The sequence below is a fragment of the Protomyctophum bolini genome (assembly GCF_963924005.1).
Source record: "Protomyctophum bolini genome assembly, chromosome: 17".
In the NCBI taxonomy this organism is placed as follows: Eukaryota; Metazoa; Chordata; class Actinopteri; order Myctophiformes; family Myctophidae; genus Protomyctophum; species Protomyctophum bolini.
Genome location: NC_137878.1, coordinates 25556571 through 25576901, shown reverse-complemented (window position 1 = coordinate 25576901; position 20331 = coordinate 25556571). Strand labels below are relative to the sequence as shown.

The 20331-nt window shown below is 46.0% G+C and overlaps 1 protein-coding gene across 1 annotated transcript in view; it reads right to left on the bottom strand.

Moving 5' to 3' along the window:
- LOC308331811 (gamma-aminobutyric acid type B receptor subunit 1-like) overlaps positions 1 to 20331 on the bottom strand; it is a gene marked incomplete at its 3' end in the record, with an annotated part of 60511 nt that overhangs the window by 30544 nt on the left and 9636 nt on the right. The window contains exons 3-9 of the mRNA XM_080787320.1: positions 18084 to 18254; positions 16391 to 16492; positions 14975 to 15040; positions 14383 to 14574; positions 9965 to 10210; positions 9267 to 9330; positions 3557 to 3634 (exon numbers count right to left, since the gene is read on the bottom strand). Coding sequence (XP_080643446.1) covers positions 3557 to 3634; positions 9267 to 9330; positions 9965 to 10210; positions 14383 to 14574; positions 14975 to 15040; positions 16391 to 16492; positions 18084 to 18254 — 919 coding nt within the window. The remainder of the gene's footprint in view (positions 1 to 3556; positions 3635 to 9266; positions 9331 to 9964; positions 10211 to 14382; positions 14575 to 14974; positions 15041 to 16390; positions 16493 to 18083; positions 18255 to 20331) is intronic.

The following is a 20331-nucleotide window of genomic DNA, read 5'->3' as shown; positions in this document are numbered from 1 at the left end:
CAGGGCAGAGGAGGGACCCCCACCAGGGCAGAGGAGGGACCCCCTGGGACCCCCACCAGGGCAGAGGAGGGACCCCCTGGGACCACCACCAGGACAGAGGAGGGACCCCCACCAGGGCAGAGGAGGGACCCCCTGGGACCCCCACCAGGCCAGAGGAGAGACCCCCACCAGGAGGGACCCCCTGGGACACCCTGGGACCACCACCAGGGCAGAGGAGGGACCCCCACCAGGAGGGACCCCCTAGGACCCCCACCAGGGCAGAGGAGGGACCCCCACCAGGAGGGACCCCCTGGGACCCCCTGGGACCACCACCAGGGCAGAGGAGGGACCCCCTGGGACCCCCACCAGGGCAGAGGAGGGACCCCCACCAGGAGGGACCCCCTAGGACCCCCATCAGGCCAGAGGAGGGACCCCCACCAGGGCAGAGGAGGGACCCCCACCAGGGCAGAGGAGGGACCCCCACCAGGAGGGACCCCCATCAGGCCAGAGTAGGGACCCCCACCAGGGCAGAGGGGGGACCCCCACCAGGGCAGAGGAGGGAGGGTCCCCCACCAGGGCAGAGGAGGGACCCCCTAGGACCCCCACCAGGGCAGAGGAGGGACCCCCACCAGGGCAGAGGGGGGACCCCCACCAGGGCAGAGGAGGGACCCCCACCAGGGCAGAGGAGGGACCCCCACCAGGGCAGAGGAGGGAGGGACCCCCACCAGGGCAGAGGAGGGCCCAGACAGCAGCGGGAAGCAGAAGCCGAAACTTGTAACCGTAACAGACTTAATCTTACTTATGTACGTTAACCAAATAATCCAGAAGCATTTATATATATATTATTTTTCGAATATCAATAAATCAACACAAACATTTAATAGATATTTGTAATAATCAACTAAATCGACTAGTCTTAATAACTCTGTATTACACTTTGTTGTACAATGGTTACGTACAAAAATAGTTTACATAGCCTACAATACAAAGTCACATTGTGAACATTTAGGCCACTATTTTGACTATCAATCGTAATCGAGGCAAACGTTTCTAATGATGGTGATAGATATCGATTTGAACCACCATGCCTCTGAGGAGACGCAGGGCGGATGACCTTGCATGCTCCGTTGTCTTCAGTGTGTCTGCCGACAGCCTGCTCACAGATGGCAGAGACAGGCGTGTACAGTGCCTCGGCATGTATGTGCAGGTGCCAGGACCTGGCTCTCACTGAGACTCACTCCACAACCACCAGAGGGGTCATTTGCCGTCACTCGCTCCTCAAAGAGATTCCCAGAGGGACTTGTCGTGCCGACTGGTGGGTCGGCACGACCTTGCAGGCGCCTGACCGCCTCGGGGAAAAAAATCGAATCATGCGGATCTGGGGATGCATGTGGGAACGGGTGTGGCACCAAGGTGGATTGCTGCCAGCTTGTGACCTCCGGTATCTATGATGTATCTATGACATATCTAACTCTGTGTGTGTGTGTGTGTGTGTGTGTGTGTGTTGCCGAGGGCCAGAAGGAGTTAAGGAGCCCCTAGTGTGAAGTCATTTGGATCTGCTACTACACATATTGATAAACGCCCCAATTGGATCATCATTTTACACTTGGTTGAATGCTGAAAATAGCAGATCTACAAGCTGTAAAAACGTCATTACGACGGCATCAAGGCAAACCAAAATAAATTTGAATCGACCAAATCAACTGTAGATTTAGTCGACAAAAATCTTATGATATTTAGTCGACTAAAACTAGACTAAACACTAAAACATTCCAGGTGATTAAAATGTGACGGAAACTAAATGTAAACTATTGAAGAGATACGACTAAAACTAAAAATCAAAATTTGCTGCCAAAAACAACACTGGTAAAAACAAAACATCACGTGAAATTCGTGGAGATACTTCTGTGGCTTGCTCCAGACACACGTAGACACAGATACAAACGCAGAAGAAGAAACAAGTAAACTATCGGGGAGGTGGCACAGAAATGTAACCTCCAACACCACGTGCAGTATAACAATCTTCACCAAGAACAACTGAAGCAGAATGACGTCGTCAGAATGCTACCCAGGGTAAAAAGGGGGGCATACTGTACCTGGGAAATGACAGCCCGGTCCTTATTGTGCCTTCATGGCTGAGATGACAAGGAGCTCCTTAGGAGCAGACACGCCTCATTGTTCCAGGGGCGGGCGGCGGAGGGTTACTCGGCTCTGATCTTCGCAAAGTGCTTAGAGGGCTGTGATTTTACAACACGTCATGTATAGACTCATAAAACTCATCACGTCGCTGTATAGACGGCATCTGCTACTGATATTGGTTTGATCTTCAATCTGATAATATCTCAGCACTTTGTGTCGCCTTTGTTAGGTTGAGCTATACATCAAAGAGCCATCGGGGATTGTAATTGAGATAATAATTTCTTGTGGAAATTATACTGTCATGCTCTGTAAAATGTATAATACTGTATGTTCTGGGAAATGTGTATTACAATAACCATTTCATTTAACAACATCAGTCTCCAGAGTTAAATTAACACTGGAGATTTGATCGTGTACCGTACTTGCAGTATTTGCACCCTGCACAGCAGAATGCACACAAGCTACTTTCAAATCATTAGGCACTTTCAAATCTTTTATTTTTTTGCTTTTTATTTTACGTTAAGATGGCCGACAGGAAAGAGGGAGACAAAGAAGGGAAGAGATATGCAGCAAAAGGTCGTCATGAACGGGACTCGAACACGCGACGCGCTGTCAGGCCAGAGCCTCAGATATGTGGCATGATGTGCCTGGACCGCTAGGCCAGCGGGCGCCCCCCACATTAGGCACATGTAGTTAAAGCTGCATTTCCTCAGAGATCAGGGAGGCAGGGACTGACACGGCCGCACACACAACTCGCCCAGAATGATTAGAGAGCACAATTTCATTTCTCAAAGTCAAGGTCGCTAAGCCCATTCCACTTAAATTGCTGCCCAGATTGCTTTCCCCCCTCGTTTTGTTTTGACTGTCAACTGGCATCTTCTATTTATTTCCCTGCTGTCATTGTTTCGAACGGGGCTCTCATGTTCAATTAGCGACTGAAGTAAAATTGTCGCTCAATATCAAATGGGGCCCTCTCGCACGCCGCCGCTGCCTTCTTGACTGCGGCGGCGTTTGTCGCAACCAATCATTCCTGCCTGCTCTTGGTTGGAACCGTGCTGCAATGCTAGACGGAGGCTGCATAATTTGCTATTCTCACACAGCTGCACACATGCTAAATAAAACTCCACTGATTGATTGATGAACCTTCTTACCCAACCTTGCATGTGTGGGGAGAGAGAGAGAGAGAGAGAGAGAGAGAGAGGGAAGAGTGAGAACGGACAGAGGACACCAGAGGAGGAGGGAAGGAGAAAAGGAATGAGGCATGCATTAAGGGAGGAGGAACAACAGAGAGAGAGAGAGAGAGAGAGAGAGAGAGAGAGAGAGATAGAATGAAGGATGGAGGGTCAGAGGAAGAGGGAGATTAGAAGCAAGACGGAGAGCTATAGACAGTGATAAACAGGGAAATAAAGCAGGGGTGAGTAGGATGAATGTGCCTCACCTATCCACTTGTCATTCCCGTACCAGGACAGATTGCCTTTAGTGCTGTCGTAGTATCCAATCTTCTTATAGCTTCCTCCTGTGACGGCAACACAGACAGACAGACAGACAGACAGACACACACACACACACACACACACACACACACACACACACACACACACACACACACACAGAGGCAAGTAGTCACAACACCGTAAACACTGTACATTCTATAGTGTCTGGCTCTTTAAAAAAATAGCTGATGTACAAGCTCTCAACGCGTCGCAGTGCGACGCATTGTGGGCTTGTAGATCAGCTATTTTCGCTATTTTTGTTCAAAAGTGCCCTCTTACGGGATTTTATCCCCTGCCTCTCTAACACTCTCTGCACGTCCCTGGGCTCTATGCATCTATCCAACAGGTTCAAAACAGGATTGTATGAGATTTATTGTGAGATTTTTATTAAAGGAATGCAGAACAGGGGTTCCACTGAGCTTCTTTTATTGGACAAATGTAACCAACCTGTAGCAGACATTGTGAGAGAGAAACGGACCTGCCCTGGGTTATGGTGAAACGCAGTGGTTTATGGTAATTATTAGTCATAACATCACAGTTCAACAACTCAGTTGGAGAATCTGGGATGACAATCTGGCCTCTGGGGAACCTCAACACGCTGAAGTGAAAACAAATTATAGTTGCCATGTCATTATTAAGAGTTAAATACAGTCAATTAAAACGTCTCCTCTGGGAAGTGCAGGGCTAAGGAACTGGGATGAATCTCGACACCCTCGTGCAAACGCCTCAGGACCCCGGAGGCGAGAGCAAGGCCAGACACATTTCAGACTGCAGGAAACTTGAGGAAAAAAAAAAAGAAAAAAAACCTGCATGCTTGATATATTCACGTAAGAAGGAGACTAGAATGCACACAACGTTATATCTCTATAATATCACATCTCAATGACTGTGCATTTGGGAATTTGAACAACTCTCTCGTTAAGCTGAACTGCAGACTGACAAGACCCAAGTGACCTGGGGCTTGCTCCATAGACGCTGAATAATGGAACACACTATGTCGCGAGCCGTGGCGGGTTTACTGATTCAGGACTGTAAACCCGGACATTCGGTCACTCACTAATTCAACTCTGAAAAGTGTCACCTGAAGCACAGTTAAATTCTCAGCGTTAATTTAACTCTGAAAGTGTCCGAATGTAACTAAATGGACCTCTAAGGTCTAATGTACAGACACATTGATATAAAAATCATCAATAGACTTTTACTTACAAGGGCATGCTCACATTGTATAGTTTATTTTCCAGTTCAGGTTGAAAACTAAACTACTAAACTAGTTTCAACCCAGCTGCAGCTATTAAACCTAATAACAGGTGTGACAGATTTACGGTAGGTGTGGCTAGCCCAGAGTAATGGGTGTGCCTCTGGTCCATGTTTTGTTTGCACATTTACAGGCCTAAAACTAACACCCACTATGTTGATGAAACTTTTTTGTGTCATCCTGTTTAGCCTTAATGTCTGACTGTACCTCGTGCTGTATTCAATCAATTAAAAAAAACAAATGGATGAATTAATAGACAAATAAAAGAACAATAGACATAGATTTTCCTATCCAGAATCACTGGAACAATACAACAGACATTTTTATAAGCTGTAGGGTGGATACAAAAAAAGAAAAAAAAAAGACTGCACTGTTGTGACTTTTCACAACCAACGACCCTGCTCCAATTTCCATCGAACAAATTATACATCATCACTCAACCTCCTTTTTTCTGGGACAACGCGGGCACAACGCCGGCCTTGGGAAAAAGAAAATAAAAGAAATGGGGGGGAAAATAAAATTTTTAAAAGGAAGTACATTTTTCATCACGCCAGAAAATCACGAAAGGAGCCTCCAGTGCAGTCACGGAGGCTCTATGGCTGTCAGGGGAGGAGGAGAAGGAGGAGGAGGAGGAGGAGGAGGAGGACGTGAACACACCAGAACACAGCGATCAAGATGCAGCCAGCGAAACGGAGCTCGCAGCCAGGCAGCAATCTGACACACCGCCAGGCAGCAGAGATAAGACGCTGCTGCCATCCCACAGCAAGCTACAGTATAGGCAGCGAGCGGCGCGGCCCCTGCAAAGCTCTCATTCCTCCCACCCTTTTAGTTGCTGCGAGAGTGAGGTCTAGCCAACACCAACTCGGGATTCCTGGATCGCTGGCCTCCACAATTTCCTATCCAACATCAGGTTCTTGAGCTCTGCAGTGTTGTCAGCCAAGCTGTCGCGCCGCAGGCAGCACGTCTACATTAGGTGGTACGCTTCTTTCCCCTCCTGGCTTTGCCCTGGGTTGGCTCCCATAGTCAATTTACTTGCCTCAAGTTCTGGGTGCCTGTCTGACGCAGTGCCCTGCCAGCCTCATCCTTCTCTCTCTGACCATGGTCCATCTGATTTAATTTTACACTCAAGAGTTAAAGATCTAATAAGGGTCCATTTGGTTACCACCCTCCATCATTTAGCTGGGGTGGTCCTGGTGGTCCCCGGACCACGGGTTGAAAACCACTGCTCTATGGAAACCCAGGGCTGACGCAACATTTTGTCAACAGCTAAAAACTAGACTAAAATGTTAGGAAGGGACTAGTGGACAAGGGGTCCACTATAAGTCATTTTACACTTGCTTGCATGCTGAAAATAGCAGATCTACAAGCACAAACACTAAAACATTCCAGGTGACTAAAATGTGACTAAAACTAAATGACAACTATTCGAGATACTATGACTAAAACTAAAATCTGCTGCCAAAAACAACACTGAGCTATAGGCAAAGCTCTCCTTCCTCCCATGCGTGCACCCTCTATGGAAACGCAGGGCTGACGCAGGCTCAATAGCACTGCTCCTGATAGATTCCTGGGTAATAAGAGGAAGGTGCAGGGCTAATTGAGAGAAATTCATCTCCCAGGCTGGAGAGAGCAGATACTGTAGTCACAATGCTGCAGTTGGTTGTAGAAGATTTCCGTAACACTTTCTACGAAGCCTTATACGGTATGTCTGCAATGCATTATGAAGATACTTTAGTTATAAAGGCATCCTATTCTGCTTATGACACTGAATAATCATAGTTATCGGCACACATATACATATATACAGTATGTATGTATGTATACCGGTATGCCTACAGTATATGCTATATAATGCTTTATCGCAATATAATAATACATTATTATGAAGCATTTTAATTTAATTTAATTACTTTTAATGAATGTCTAGTAACATAATACAATGATTGCATTTGCTGGACACAAAACATACTCATCATAGTGAATTATAATACTCATAGTTGAGATTAAGTGATACAATTAAAGTGTGATTAAGTAAAGCAATGGCATTCGATTTGCATGTTCTTGCATAGTTGCATAATGGTTGTTGTTGGGGTATTTTTTACTTTATTTAAACCATCCAATGACAGTATTTGACAGAGTAGGCTACTTTACTTATTATAACTATAATTATACATAAGCAGATTATAATGTTTATTTATTATAATGAATGCATTATAGCCATTTCAGACTCATTTCAGACTTGACTGCGGGCCCCCTGAACCAGCACTGCCTCTGCTTCTGTTTTCATGATTTATTTTGGGCAGTTGCACATTCACTTAATAATGTTGTTCCTGCCAGCCATGCAAGCACTCCATACATCAGCAAAGTTCCACCACAACAAAGCAAAGCAAAGCAAAGTTCTTTGTTTACCCAGGGAAGTGGACTAAGCCAAGGACTTGTTTACAGCCACACCCTGCTCATAGAACATTTCATGGTAGGGGTTGGTTCAATGCCTTGCTCAAGGGCACTTCAGCGGTGGTAATTTTAACGTGCCGGTTCAGGGATGCGAACTGGCGACCTTCCGGTATCAAGACCGCTCCGCAAACCGTTCGTCCACCGCTGCCCCAACCTACCCAACCTACACAGTCACACTCACAGCTGTTCATTCAAAGTTCCACCACAACCTACACAGTCACAGCTGTTCATTCAAAGTTCCACCACAACCTACACAGTCACACTCACAGCTGTTCATTCAAAGTTCCACCACAACCTACACAGTCACACTCACAGCTGTTCATTCAAAGTTCCACCACAACCTACACAGTCACACTCACAGCTGTTCATTCAAAGTTCCACCACAACCTACACAGTCACACTCACAGCTGCTCATTCAAAGTTCCACCACAACCTACACAGTCACACTCACAGCTGTTCATTCAAAGTTCCACCACAACCTACACAGTCACACTCACAGCTGTTCATTCAAAGTCCCACCACAACCTACAGTCACACTCACAAATCAAGAGTGTAAACATGATCGAATATGGATTTTAAATACATTTTCAAACTGGACATTGCAGAGGTAATTCATTGGACAAAACCCACCATGTCATCACTTCACATAGAAGGAAACACAACTGAAGCCAAAAAATGGTATTGAGCTTAATGTCACAGAAATTACATATACAGTACACTTAATTGTATAATTTCTACTTTTCTTCAGTCTTCAGTTCCAAATTTGCATTTCCACTTTGATTACAATGTCCACCATTGTTGATTTTCCAAGCTGGCATGGAAATGGAAACAAGCCTGGTTTTATGTAGCATCAGTATTATAATGACTAAAATATTAAATAATCTGCATATCAGCACCCCCACCACCTCAGGACATTGTGGTACTGCAGGTAAAACTGCTTTCAAAGTCCAGAAAGAAATGACAAGGACTGGTTATATCAGAGTGGTGATTGAGGCTCTCAAACCATTAGAAATAACTTTGAGGGACATAGACAATATTTGATTGGCTGAGCACGTATTGAGGATAAAAAGTGATCCGCCGGATTGGACAGTGAGGACAGAAGAAAAGTCAATTGTGATTGGCCAGAATGTGATGATGTATGATAATAATTAAGAGCGCCCGGCCCTCACTTCACACAGGTGTGATTAACTCTGAGAAAGTAGAAATAAGAACCCTAAGGGTCCCTCCCAACAGGGTTACAATTTTGGCACAAATAGTTAGATTAACACTCACTATTTTCACTGTGCACTTTTTGTGCTAAAATGTCTTTAAAGCTAATTTGGCAGGAACATGAAAGCAGCATATCTGAAACACTCCACAAGTTTCAATAAAACATTTAAGGTTTTTAAAATAGTCTATTTCTCTCCGTCTTTAACTCCTGCTGAGCGACATTCGGCAGCACTGTGGGGAGAATCTGAGATGAAGATCTCATTATGCAAGCACAAAAAGAGACGAGTGTTATCAGCTTGGCGCAACCACATTGTTATGTAACCCTAACCACATGAAAAGCGTTTCTCATGCCAGTGATGCCACGACGCCACCTGTTCCAAAGCTGAGTGTGTGTGTGCCATCGCTGCCGCTGGACCTTGTGTTGCTAGCCGTGTCTCTCTGTGCTGTCCTGTCTGTACAAACCATGAACACTCACATCATGGACGTTTAACCCATTTTGTCAGGTTCTAAAAATGTCTTCAGTTTTCTGAAAAACCTATGTTTCTATGTCAGTCGTTCTTCGATTTTTCAAAAATAACAGACCTACAAGCTCGTAGCGTGCCACTCGGTGGCACGCTACGAGCTTGTAGATCTGCTATTTTTCAATAGCTAAAGCATAACATAATGCTAACACCAAAAGGGGTTCCCGCCCAAAATGGGTTACCGGTAAATTGACTAGAAGCATGAAGAAGAAATACCTTGAAGCTGTTCGATCAGAGTCCATGCCATGCGAGAGCCTTGAGCATCAAACACCACATGTCCCTGAAAGAAAAAACACGTCTTTAATGTTCCACCCCCTCCTCTCCTTTTTGTCTCGCTTTGGCCTTGCACGCACGCACGCAAGCATTCACATGGCACACACACACACGCACGTGCACAAACAAACACACGCACTTTAACTTTCTCTATTATATTTACTGATCACAGGGGAGGAGAGATTCCTCTACATTCACCCAGCAGAATGCTGTTCAGGGACACTTCGTAGGCCGGGGCGAGCCGAGGGTCAAACCTATTCCCACTCAGCGATACGGTCACCCTGCATGGCTACTCTCCTTATTCTTCCACTTCCCGTGTGATTCAGGGTTGGAATTGCTCGGGAGATGGCAGAAAATCCATGCATCTACTTTTAAAAATGAATGACCTAACGCGGTCATTAATTGTTATGGCCAGTGAGGATATGTTATCCCCGCTTTTGATCAGACTGAAATAATACATGCTTTTTCCTTTTTGAAAATGTCTCACAATGTCTGATATGTCTCATAATATATCTGATATGCCTCACAACATGCCACAATCCGACGTTTCTATGGACTATTTTGTAGTTGAAAAGAAAATGTCCCGGACTCTGTTTTTAGTTTTTTTTGGACAAATCAAACTCTGGATGTACTGTACTCACAGAGACTCCTTCAAAGGAGCTGGTGTTGAGTGCTCGGTAGATCTCAGCGGTGATATCTCGGTTGTTGTAGTTGAAGTCCTCTAGCCTGCGACCTTTGGCCTTGAGGGGGGCCACGGTCTTGTTGAGGGCCAGGGCCAGGGCCCACACGGCGTCGTAGGCCAGGGGGGCCTCCTGGTACCCACCCGTCTCCTCTGGGTTCTCACCCCCGAGTTTAGAATTCAGCTGGGCCATGAACTCCTGAGACGTCTAACAGAAGGAGAAGGCCGGGACACAAAGAAGTCAGTGAGCAGTGAGCGACTGAGCGAGTCAGTCAGTCAGTCAGTGAATGAGTGAGTGAGTGAGTGTACAGTATGAGCGCATAATGTGCGTGTTTGTTAGTGTGTCTGTACATGTTTGTGTGAGAATAAGTGTGCGTGCGTGCGTATATGTTTGTGTGTGAGCATGCATTATACATCATAGAGTGCCGTATCTGATTCATGGTCTTGTCACTTCGTCTTAGAACTTCCAAAAGAAGGCCATTCTCCCTCCATTTAAATTCTGAAAATGACTAATGACGGTCTCCTCTGGAGAGGAATTACAAAATGCTCTTTAAACTCGTAGAGGTCGACCCACCAGGAGGCCCAGTAACTTCCAACCCACGTCTTTTAAAGATTATGGCTTTCCATGCAGCCGGAGTATTATGCAAATGGCATGGAGCCTCCTTCGTTCTCAGCCTGTCACCTCTTTTGGCACCGGAGTCTGAAGTGACAACAATTAACACCTTTGTTTCAGACAGCCTCTGGAGAGACGGTGGCTTTGAACACAGTCGCTGCGTTAATTAGAGGGAGATATTACAGAAAAAACACCTCCCCGCGTCTAATAATTTATCACGGAAGGCCACATGGTAACCGTTTTATTGCCATTTTTAGAACATCGACATCTTGCTCGACAGAATACCACGCTGCCAACCTCGCCGAACCACACAGATGCACTTAGAGAGGAAATTGGCTCAGCCCCAGTGTTCGGGGGCCATATCTTTTCTGTGCTAAAAATAGCAAATGGCTCTGTCCAACACTGCTTATCAACTGAAAAAAGAGAGCAGGTTGACTGTACGGTCCAGAAGGATCTTATAAATTAGCATTGGAAGCGATACAAGTACCCAGAAGCTGCCCAGGCGTCAGGACCAGGGCAGGCCAATTCCTGGGAAGGCGTGGAGGTGAGAGAAAAGTACTCCTGCAGCACTCCAGGTTCATACAAAATCCTTCTAGGTGCAATTAAGGCTCGAAGATAATATAAGTTGAGGTGAAGAAAATGCCAGCACCCATTGTATGTCCTTTTACATGATTTTATTTACCTCCGAGAATGAAAACGTACGCGTTTCGGCCTGTATGGCCTTCCTCAGCGTTGTGACAAGACAACAGGAAGTGTGGTGTCCGTATTTATGTACTGTATGCGATACAATCAACAGTAATTGAACACAGGTGTCAACCGTTATCATCTTACACAGCATCAATAAGAAGTCTCTATAGGGAGTGGAGGTGGTATATGGGGGACAGTAGGAGGGTGGTTTAGTTCAGAGCCTTCATTGTGATGATGAAGGCTGCAAATTATATCAGTGTTTTCTGGGGAAGCTTTGGAAAGAGTCAATAGTTGGAACATTTAAAAACAAATACTACATTCAAGCTGTTTATGTTGGGATATGAGGCATCATTTCAAATTCAGCCTTTTTTTCAGAATGGCCAAAATTATTATATTTTTTGGAATACAGAATGAGACATCGGTTATATCGGTTAGTGGCAGAATAGCAATCATTATGGCCATAATAGCTATTATAATATTATATCGGATATCGAAAGAATTGTCTCAGCCACCATTGCATTGGACTGCATTGCCATCCAAAATAATTGCCTTAGACCTGAGGACGATTCTACAAATGCCTTCTAAATCTTGACAGTTTTCTGAAACAAACCCATGTTTCTATGTCAGTCGTTATCAAACAATTTCATGTCAAGGACCCCCAAAAACATGTATGTAATTGCCCGCCGAGCCCCATCTGACAAATAGCAGATCTACAAGCTCGTAGCGCGGCACTCGGTGAGCATGTAGATCTGCTATTTTTCGATAGCTAAAAGTACAACATAATGCTTAAAACACCAAAAGCACCAATGACGGAGGATGTGTGTTGTTGTGACACATCTTTACTCTGAATGTAAAATAATCTCCCCCCCCCCCCCCCCCCCCCCCCAGTGAACCTGGGGAGAATGACGCAACTCTTTCTATATCTCAACGGCTGTGGGTTTAGTTATTCATAAATAATGGCCCCTATTACGTACAGTAGGTACTGTAGGGGACAGTCTGGTTGTCCCTTCAGGAACCAGAGCTCTCGCTGGGAGACAGCGTGTCAACCTGCTACTGCCAGCTGTGCATGCCAATCTCTCTTTTGCGGGCAAACTGCACGGCAAGCTTGGATGTGTCAACAGTGCCACCAGCCAATGCACACAGGGTAGGAGAGACAGAGAGAGAGAGAGAGAGAGAGAGAGAGAGACACTGGAGGTGAAAGAGGTTTCTGCGTCACATCATCATCACGCACGCGCTGTCATCATGTCTGTGCTTTGATCAATCAATACTCGCCGTGTCTCAAGTCCTCTGTTCCGCTCGAACAGAACCCGCCAGACAACGAACGAGCTGACGTGGACGTGCCCCCGAACCTTCAATTTAAAAGAAAAAGTCTACCCTCTGAGTTTTTACTTTCGCCGTTAGTAGTAACGAATAGAGGGAGACCAACCCTCAGAAGACCAACAGCATGCTGAACAAAGCGCAAAGCATTTCCGCCAAGAACAACTTTGAAGTGAACACTTAATAACAGCTCAGCTCAGTAACTCTCGGGCTCTGATTTATACTCTGGGTGCGGCATCGTGTCGCACGCCTAAAACAGCCGATCTACACCGTCACAATGCACAGCGACGGCAACGTGTTGGGAGCTTGTAGATCTGCATTTTCTTTGGTGTGCGACGTACAGTACTGTACACCAAGTTTAACTGGTGCACAGGCTCTGCCTCGCTCCGGGCTCAGAGAGAATGCATTAGCAGGGGGTCATTGTGCCAGGCAGAACAATACCACGCTCAGCTGACTCACCGTGCACAGTCAATGCGCTGTATATATATTTTTTTAAGGGCAAGTTTTGATTTATTTTGCCTCATAGCAATGTGATGAAATGCGAGGAAACCGAGAAGCAGAGAGAGAGAGAGAGAGAGAGAGAGAGAGTCTCCAGCAAGTGGGGAATCAATCCGTGGCAGGGTCGACACGACACCTGCACAACCCCGTTGTTCCACAGGGTCGACAGACACGTCACCTGCACAACAACCCTGTTGATATACAGTACATCTGTGCAATTCTATATATATCTGCTGGTATGATCAGATCGCCCCTAAGGGTGAGTGTTGAAAGGAACGACATGACACCAACTGAACCGGCTACATCATCTGAAAATGTACCAATCCGCCAACGTGGCAGTCTGCGATTTGTGAAACAACAGCGTGAATGGAGCCCCGCACACACACACACACACGCACGCACGCACACACACACACACACACGCACGCACACGCACGCACGCACGCACGCACACACACATGTGAGCGCAAAAAAAGGTTCCAACAAAGTGGCCTGTGCCGGTTTAGCGGTCCAGGCAACTAAACTGGTAATCCAGCATGACAGTGTGTCGCGGGTTCGAGTTCCGATCCCGACGAATTAGATTGTTATCACCATGAAACTTCCCCAGTTGATTACTTACACGAAGACAATGATTTATTGTATTACAAATGTATTTTTTTTAAATAGAGGCATTATATAGGAAAATATACAAAACATTGAAAATATGAAAAAGCTACTACTGTAGAGGGGTTGATCAATTTACTTATATTGATCCTATAAACAATTTAATATAGGTATGGTATTGCCCACTCAATTTATAATGAACGTTCCAATTTTGGAGCTCATGGCTCATTAGTTGGGTCGTTTACGGCAGTTCCATGACAGCGGAGAGCAAAGGTCCATTTCTCAATGGATCTGTCATCTATTAAACTAATTGAGCCCCCATGTACCTCGCAAAAATGCGGGGAAGATTCATGAGAGCCCCAAATCCATATGGCCACCATCAAAAACCTCAATTTGTTTAATAACCCTCCTAGATGACACATCCATTGAGAAACGGACCTTTGCTCTCCGCGTAAACGACCCAACTACATGGACTAAGAACCAAAAAGAGCTGAACCGGTTGGGTTCCCAATGGAACCACCCGGTGGAAAAGGGGTCTGTGTGTCTTCCCCCGTTTCCTGTCCACCTACTGTACTATGATCTATCAATAAAGGCAAAAAAAAGCCCCCCCGCCTCCCCCAAAATAAATCAACAACAACAACTTCAACTATGTAGCAGCTCACCAGGTTGGAGGCCCCTCGCACCGTCTCCGGGTTGAGCATGACGATCTCGGTGGTCACGTGGCCCTCCACCGCCTCCGTCATCTGCTCCACCGTGCAGTTGATGGACGGGTCCTTGATCTTGAACCAGTTGTCGGCGTACCAGCCGATGAGGAACCACACGTGTTTCTTCCCGTACAGCTTCTCCTTGTACACCTGCAAGGTCAGCCGAGAGAGAGAGAGAGAGAGAGAGAGAGAGAGAGAGAGAGAGAGAGAGAGAACAATGTGTGTGTGTGCCGGGGCCAGTGGAGCGAGGAGCAGAGTGATGGAGGGAGATGGAGAAGTAGGTGCAGGTGAGCCAAATGTGTATACGGCAAGGAGAGGCGATAGCGGTATGAGCGTGTGTGCGTGACTGTGTGTTTTCTATGGCGAGAAGAGATAACAGGGACAAATAATGACTATGGGAGAGGAAAAATACACTCACAGTCAGATTCAACACCCAACATTTGAAAATAAAAAGTCCCCTGGGTGCATTATGGAATCTGTCAAGACGCTTTAGACTGTCTGTCTGCAGAATAGAGTCACTCTACTATTTATAATCAGACGTATGAATTACCTCACAGAACACTTTCCTAGCTTCAGTCTCATAGAAGAGGCCCACGATGATTCTGGCGTCTTGGCGCTGCAGGGATTTGGAGAGAGAGAGAGGGAGGGACAAACAGTTACACAGGGGGAGAGAGAGAGAGAAATCACAAGCGAATGGCCCTTGGGGTGCGGAGTGGGAACAGAGGGGTAGTGAGCCATCACTGGTGGGCCTGTAACGCCTCCCCGCACAGCGGCATCCTTCCCCTCCGGTGTGCTATATTCATTCAGTTGCCATGGTTCCTCAAGCGAGGGCCCAATTAATCTTAGAACACCAAAAACTAGGCCGGCACGTTAGGCAAGGTTATGTAAAAGTATAGGTGCCAAGTCTCTCTCTCGCACGTGTGACGGAGGGAGGAGAGGAGAGGAGAGGAGAGGAGAGGAGAGGAGAGGAGAGGAGAGGAGAGGAGAGGAGAGGAGAGGAGAGGAGAGGAGAGGTTGGGGCCCGGTCCAATTAACGACTTAAACACTAAAATGACAAATAGCAATAATAGGTCAAGTTCACAATGTCACAACTTATTGCTGTGAACTTGTAGATCTGCAATTTTTTGCTATTTTTGAAAATGTGTTGAAAATTTGGGGAAACGTTTGAAACAATTTGATACATTTTGGGAAAAACAGTAGAATATACAAAGAAAGAAAACACATCTTGAAGATTGGCCCCAAAAAAGGAACACCATGAAGTGTCAAAGTGTCTAACTGGAGTCATTCCAGTAAAATGTGTTTGTGCCATCATGCCAGCGCCAGCGGCCATGATGTCTGTGGCGTCTGGTGTTGGTCAGTCAGTGTTGTTTTTGTCGTATAGTCTCTTGAATAGTTTTAGTCACATTTTAGTCACCTGGAATGTCTTGGTGTTTAGTCTAGTTTAAGTCGACTAAATGTCATGCGATTTTAGTCGACTAAATCTACGGTTGATTTAGTTGACAAAAATATGTTTTGGTGGGCCTTGATGCCGTCGTAATTTTACACGCTGCGACACGTTGTGAGCTTGTAGATCGGCTATTTTCAGGTGTAAAATGACTTATACTGGATCTCTTGTCCACTAGTCCCCTCCTAACATTTTAGTCTAGTTTTTATTTCTTGCCGAAATTGTCGACATATTTAGTTTTAGTCATCGTAGCTTAGTTTTCATTTGGTTTCCATTTAGTTTTCGTCAGTGAAAAAAAGGTAGTCAACGAACATTTTCCTTAGTCTTAGTTTTAGTCGACGAAAACAATACTGGTCACAGTGAGCCCGGGGCGGCGGGGCCAAGCCTGATTGATCTCCCTGCATTCAATCACCTGGCAGTTTGCCACGGCAGCACTGGGGGATAAATGTAAAAGGTGGTGGGGGTGGTGGAGTGGAGTGGGATGGAACGGAACAGGGGGAGACAAAGTCGAGGACGAGGCACCTTGAGGTTTTTGACAGCCACAGCCGGATCGGTGAGGAAGCTCTGACGGACGCTGATTTCAATCCCCGCTTCTTTCACCCTCTCCTCCAGATCGTCCAGAGTCTGTCAGAGAGAGAGAGGGAGGGGAGGGGGGGAGGGGGGAGAAGAAGAGCGACAGATTGAGAGAGGGAAGGAAAGAGAGAGGGAACGCGAGGAGGAGAGACAGAGAGCGCGGGCAAGAGAGAGGCAGAGAGAGAGAGAGAGAGAGAGAGAGAGAGAGAGAGAGAGAGAGAGAGAGAGCAGTAAGCAGCAAGACAACGGTTGGGGACATGGAGGAACAAAGGGGGGGAGGTGGGGGGGGGGGGGGGGTTGATGAAAATATAATGATCACATAATGACTGTGAATAGAAAAGATATAGAGAGACACCCGGTCACAACAGCAGGAACTGCAGAAGGAGAGGGAGAGAGAGAGAGAGAGAGAGAGAGTGTTGTAGTGTAGGTGGTGGTGTGGTGGGGAAACTGTCATCCAATTAGCAGCGAGGGGAAGAGGGGAGGGGGAGGGGGAGGGGGAGGAGGGGGAGGGGGGCGAAGAGCATAGAGGCTGGGTGGAAGGTGGGAGGAGGAGGATGCTGATGATGACACCAAGGAGAAAGCAACGGAAAAAAGGGACTAGCGATGGAAATTAGCTACTGGCTATACCGTATAATCACGTTTACATGAGATCATGTTTGGTATTGAACGTCCATGAGTGTGCATTGTCACGTCTCTAAATAAACAAATAAAGTATAAAGAAAGGAAATGGGGGGAAAAAGGGGGGGGGGGGGGGGGAGAGATAGTGAGCACACAAACAAGATAAGACAGCAGGTAAAGGAGAGCGCCGTGGGGGTGGCGAGGCGAAGGGGGGCAAATCACGGGAAGACCACGAAGGTGTGAGAGGAGGAGGGAAGGAGGAAGATGGGCGAGATAAGACATATAGCGGAGAGGGAAAGAGAGGAAATGAGAAATGAGAAGCAATTCCATCAGTCACCGTGGGCATCTCTCCACCGAGTCCCTGTTTTGCTGAATGAGATGAGATGGCACTAGCACGAGAAATGAGACACAGAGACACACAGAAAAACAACATGGCAGCTCACAGAAATGGTACAATACATCACTATACCAGTCAGTACTGTGTAAGTATACGTTTACTTTGAGTATTTGTATTTCTTTGGATACCTTCACTCAACATTTCAGAGACAAATATTGTACTAAAAAAAGACCAAAGAATCTCCCCCCGAAATCAATTCAAGGCTCCGTGGGTGAGTAATTTATGAATCCTGAGTATTTATTATTTATTATTGATACTGTATTTATTGGTATTTTATTTGTATTTTTTTTGTCTGGAAAATGTCTCAATTTCAATACAGCAATATACTGATATTATAACAAAAATGACATTGTAAATTATACTTTTGAATACCTGAAACAAACTTTCACCTGACTGAGCTACTTTCACTTGTAGTGGATCAACGTCTGAGGGCTTTAAGCAACTAGTCGACTATTCAACTAGTCGACTAGTAAATCCACTAGTCGACCTTGTTGGTACTAGTTGACTGGTTTTTGTAGGCCTCAAGATCAGCTAGAATGTTAGAATAGTCCCCAATGTACCAGGAGCATGTATACTTTGACCACCACTACAAACACCACAATGTCTCCCCCCTTCCTCCTCCCTCACCGATGTGAACACCTCCGTGGTCTGCTGGATGGTGGCGATTTTGGTCCACTTCCACTTCTGGAAGAGCTGCACGCGCGTGGGGTTGTGCAGCGTGGCGGACGGGTGCGTGCGGAAGAAGGTGGGGAAGCGCAGGCGGTTGGACAGAGCCGGGGAGCTGGAACCGTACGACAGCTGCAGAGAGAAGAGCAGAGTGTTAGAGGGGCAGGGGCTGAAATCCCGCAAGAGGGGCACTTTTGGACAAAAATAGCAGATCTACAAGCTCACAACGCGTCGCAGCACGACGCGTTGTGATGCGGTGTAACGGTGTCAGCCGATATGGATGTCGAAACAAATGCCGCGTTCCAAGTTCAGGAGACTTCGGAAAAAAAGCAATTCTCTTGAATGCAACCTTCCGGAATGGCATGGAAAGGAGTGGCATTTTTGCATCTCTTTCACTGTAGTAAATGCTGCATTCATGGTCTGGAAAGGGCAGTTGTTTTACAGACGGGTAAAAGGGCAGGGGCTGAAGCCCCCTTTGATGTCTATGTGTGCACGTCCCTGCTGCAGAGAGAAGAGACACACAGGCATGTGCACACATACAGTAGAAGTCAAAGGGGGCTTCCCTGCCCCTTCCCTGCCCTTTTATGCGTCTGTAAAACAACTGCCCTCTCCAGACCATGAATGCAGCATTTACTATATGGTATATAATTCAAATGCCATACCCGATAATTTATTTTCTCTCCTGATCTTGAACGCAGCATTTTGCGTTGAAAGAATTTGTTTCGAAATCCATGTCGACGCCACATCTCCAGTAGCCAATGAGTGTGGGGGTCGCACCTGGAAATGTGAAGATCTATGATCTACTGTATAGATCGGCAATTTTCTTCCAAAAGTGCCTGTCACGGGGCAGCCTGTGCCCTATTACACATATACACTGAGGACAAGTGTACACAATGTACACTTCCAAGTACACAATGTACACTTCCAAGTACACAATGTACACTTCCAAATACACAAATACACACTGTGGGGAAGTGTTGCCTAACTGGCATTCAGTTAGTTGGGCTTAATTGGAGCAACAAGCTGTAAGCACCTAGGGGAGACTCTGCCAGAGCCCTTGTCTTGTAAGGGTGTCGCCTGTTTAACAGTAAGTTCCTAGGTTGTTTTCGTTAGTTTAGTTTGCTGTCAAGTATATTAACAATCAACACAAGACACCACTTTGAAAATCTCTGCACACAGTAACAGGATAATCTTTTATTATATGTACTTGAAACTTTTTTAAATATTAAACTTTTTAAGCTTTTTGAAACTAACTAAATTTAGGCTTGTATGAGGTACCAGCTGCTTGGAAGAGTTCAGGAATCAATTCATTTTTCTCTAGACTCTAGAGAGTGAACAGAATAGAACCACAAATACGGGTCCATTTCATTCCTTTTGTACAGTCTCTGAGTCACAAATGATCACTGAGGATGTTACTGTGTACTGTCTGTGTAGAAGAAAACCAGGGAGAACACGATTGAGAGAGAGAGAAGTGGGAAGGAACGAAGGCGGCAGAATGAGAAAAAGATTATAGTGTAATAACCTAACCAGGTAACAATGCTGTATTGTTTGGCTCAATATCCTTCGCCTGAACCAACAGTAAATGAGGTTCAGTTTCTTAGTAACCATCTTTCATTGATCGCTTACACAGTGTGAGGCTCTGTGTTATCAAGTGAATAATGACAATGTCCAGACAGTGCAGAGGATACGGGTCACGCAATCTCACAACAACAAAGAAGACAGGGTTTAACCCATCTGCGGCCGTCTGCTGGACGCAGAGCCAACCGCAGACTGCCGAGCCATTTGTAGTGTAAAATAAACTTAGTAAAGTAAACTTAGAAATGTAGAAACATAAAACTTTAAAATATGTGACGCAGGTCGGTCAAGCAGTTTGCCCCAATCTCAGATCCTCTTCTAGATGACCTAAAGGCCCCTTAAAATCGCCGCGTTCATGAAAAATGAAGGGATGGGCACGTCTGGGGACTTTTTTCTTGTGCGAGTGCACTTTCCTAACATTCCCCAAAGAGGAGGATGACGTTAATGCTGAGCTTGCACTAAGCTCTGAGCTGTCAGCCTGTCATGCTCAGGCTCCCCTGTATTATGATTCCAAAATAGCCACGCGCGGAACTGTAAAGGATTATTTTCCACATGTAGGTTGACTCCATGGATTTCAACTGAAATAGTTAGGCTATACTGAAATCTCCACTCCAGAAAACTGTATGATGGAAGA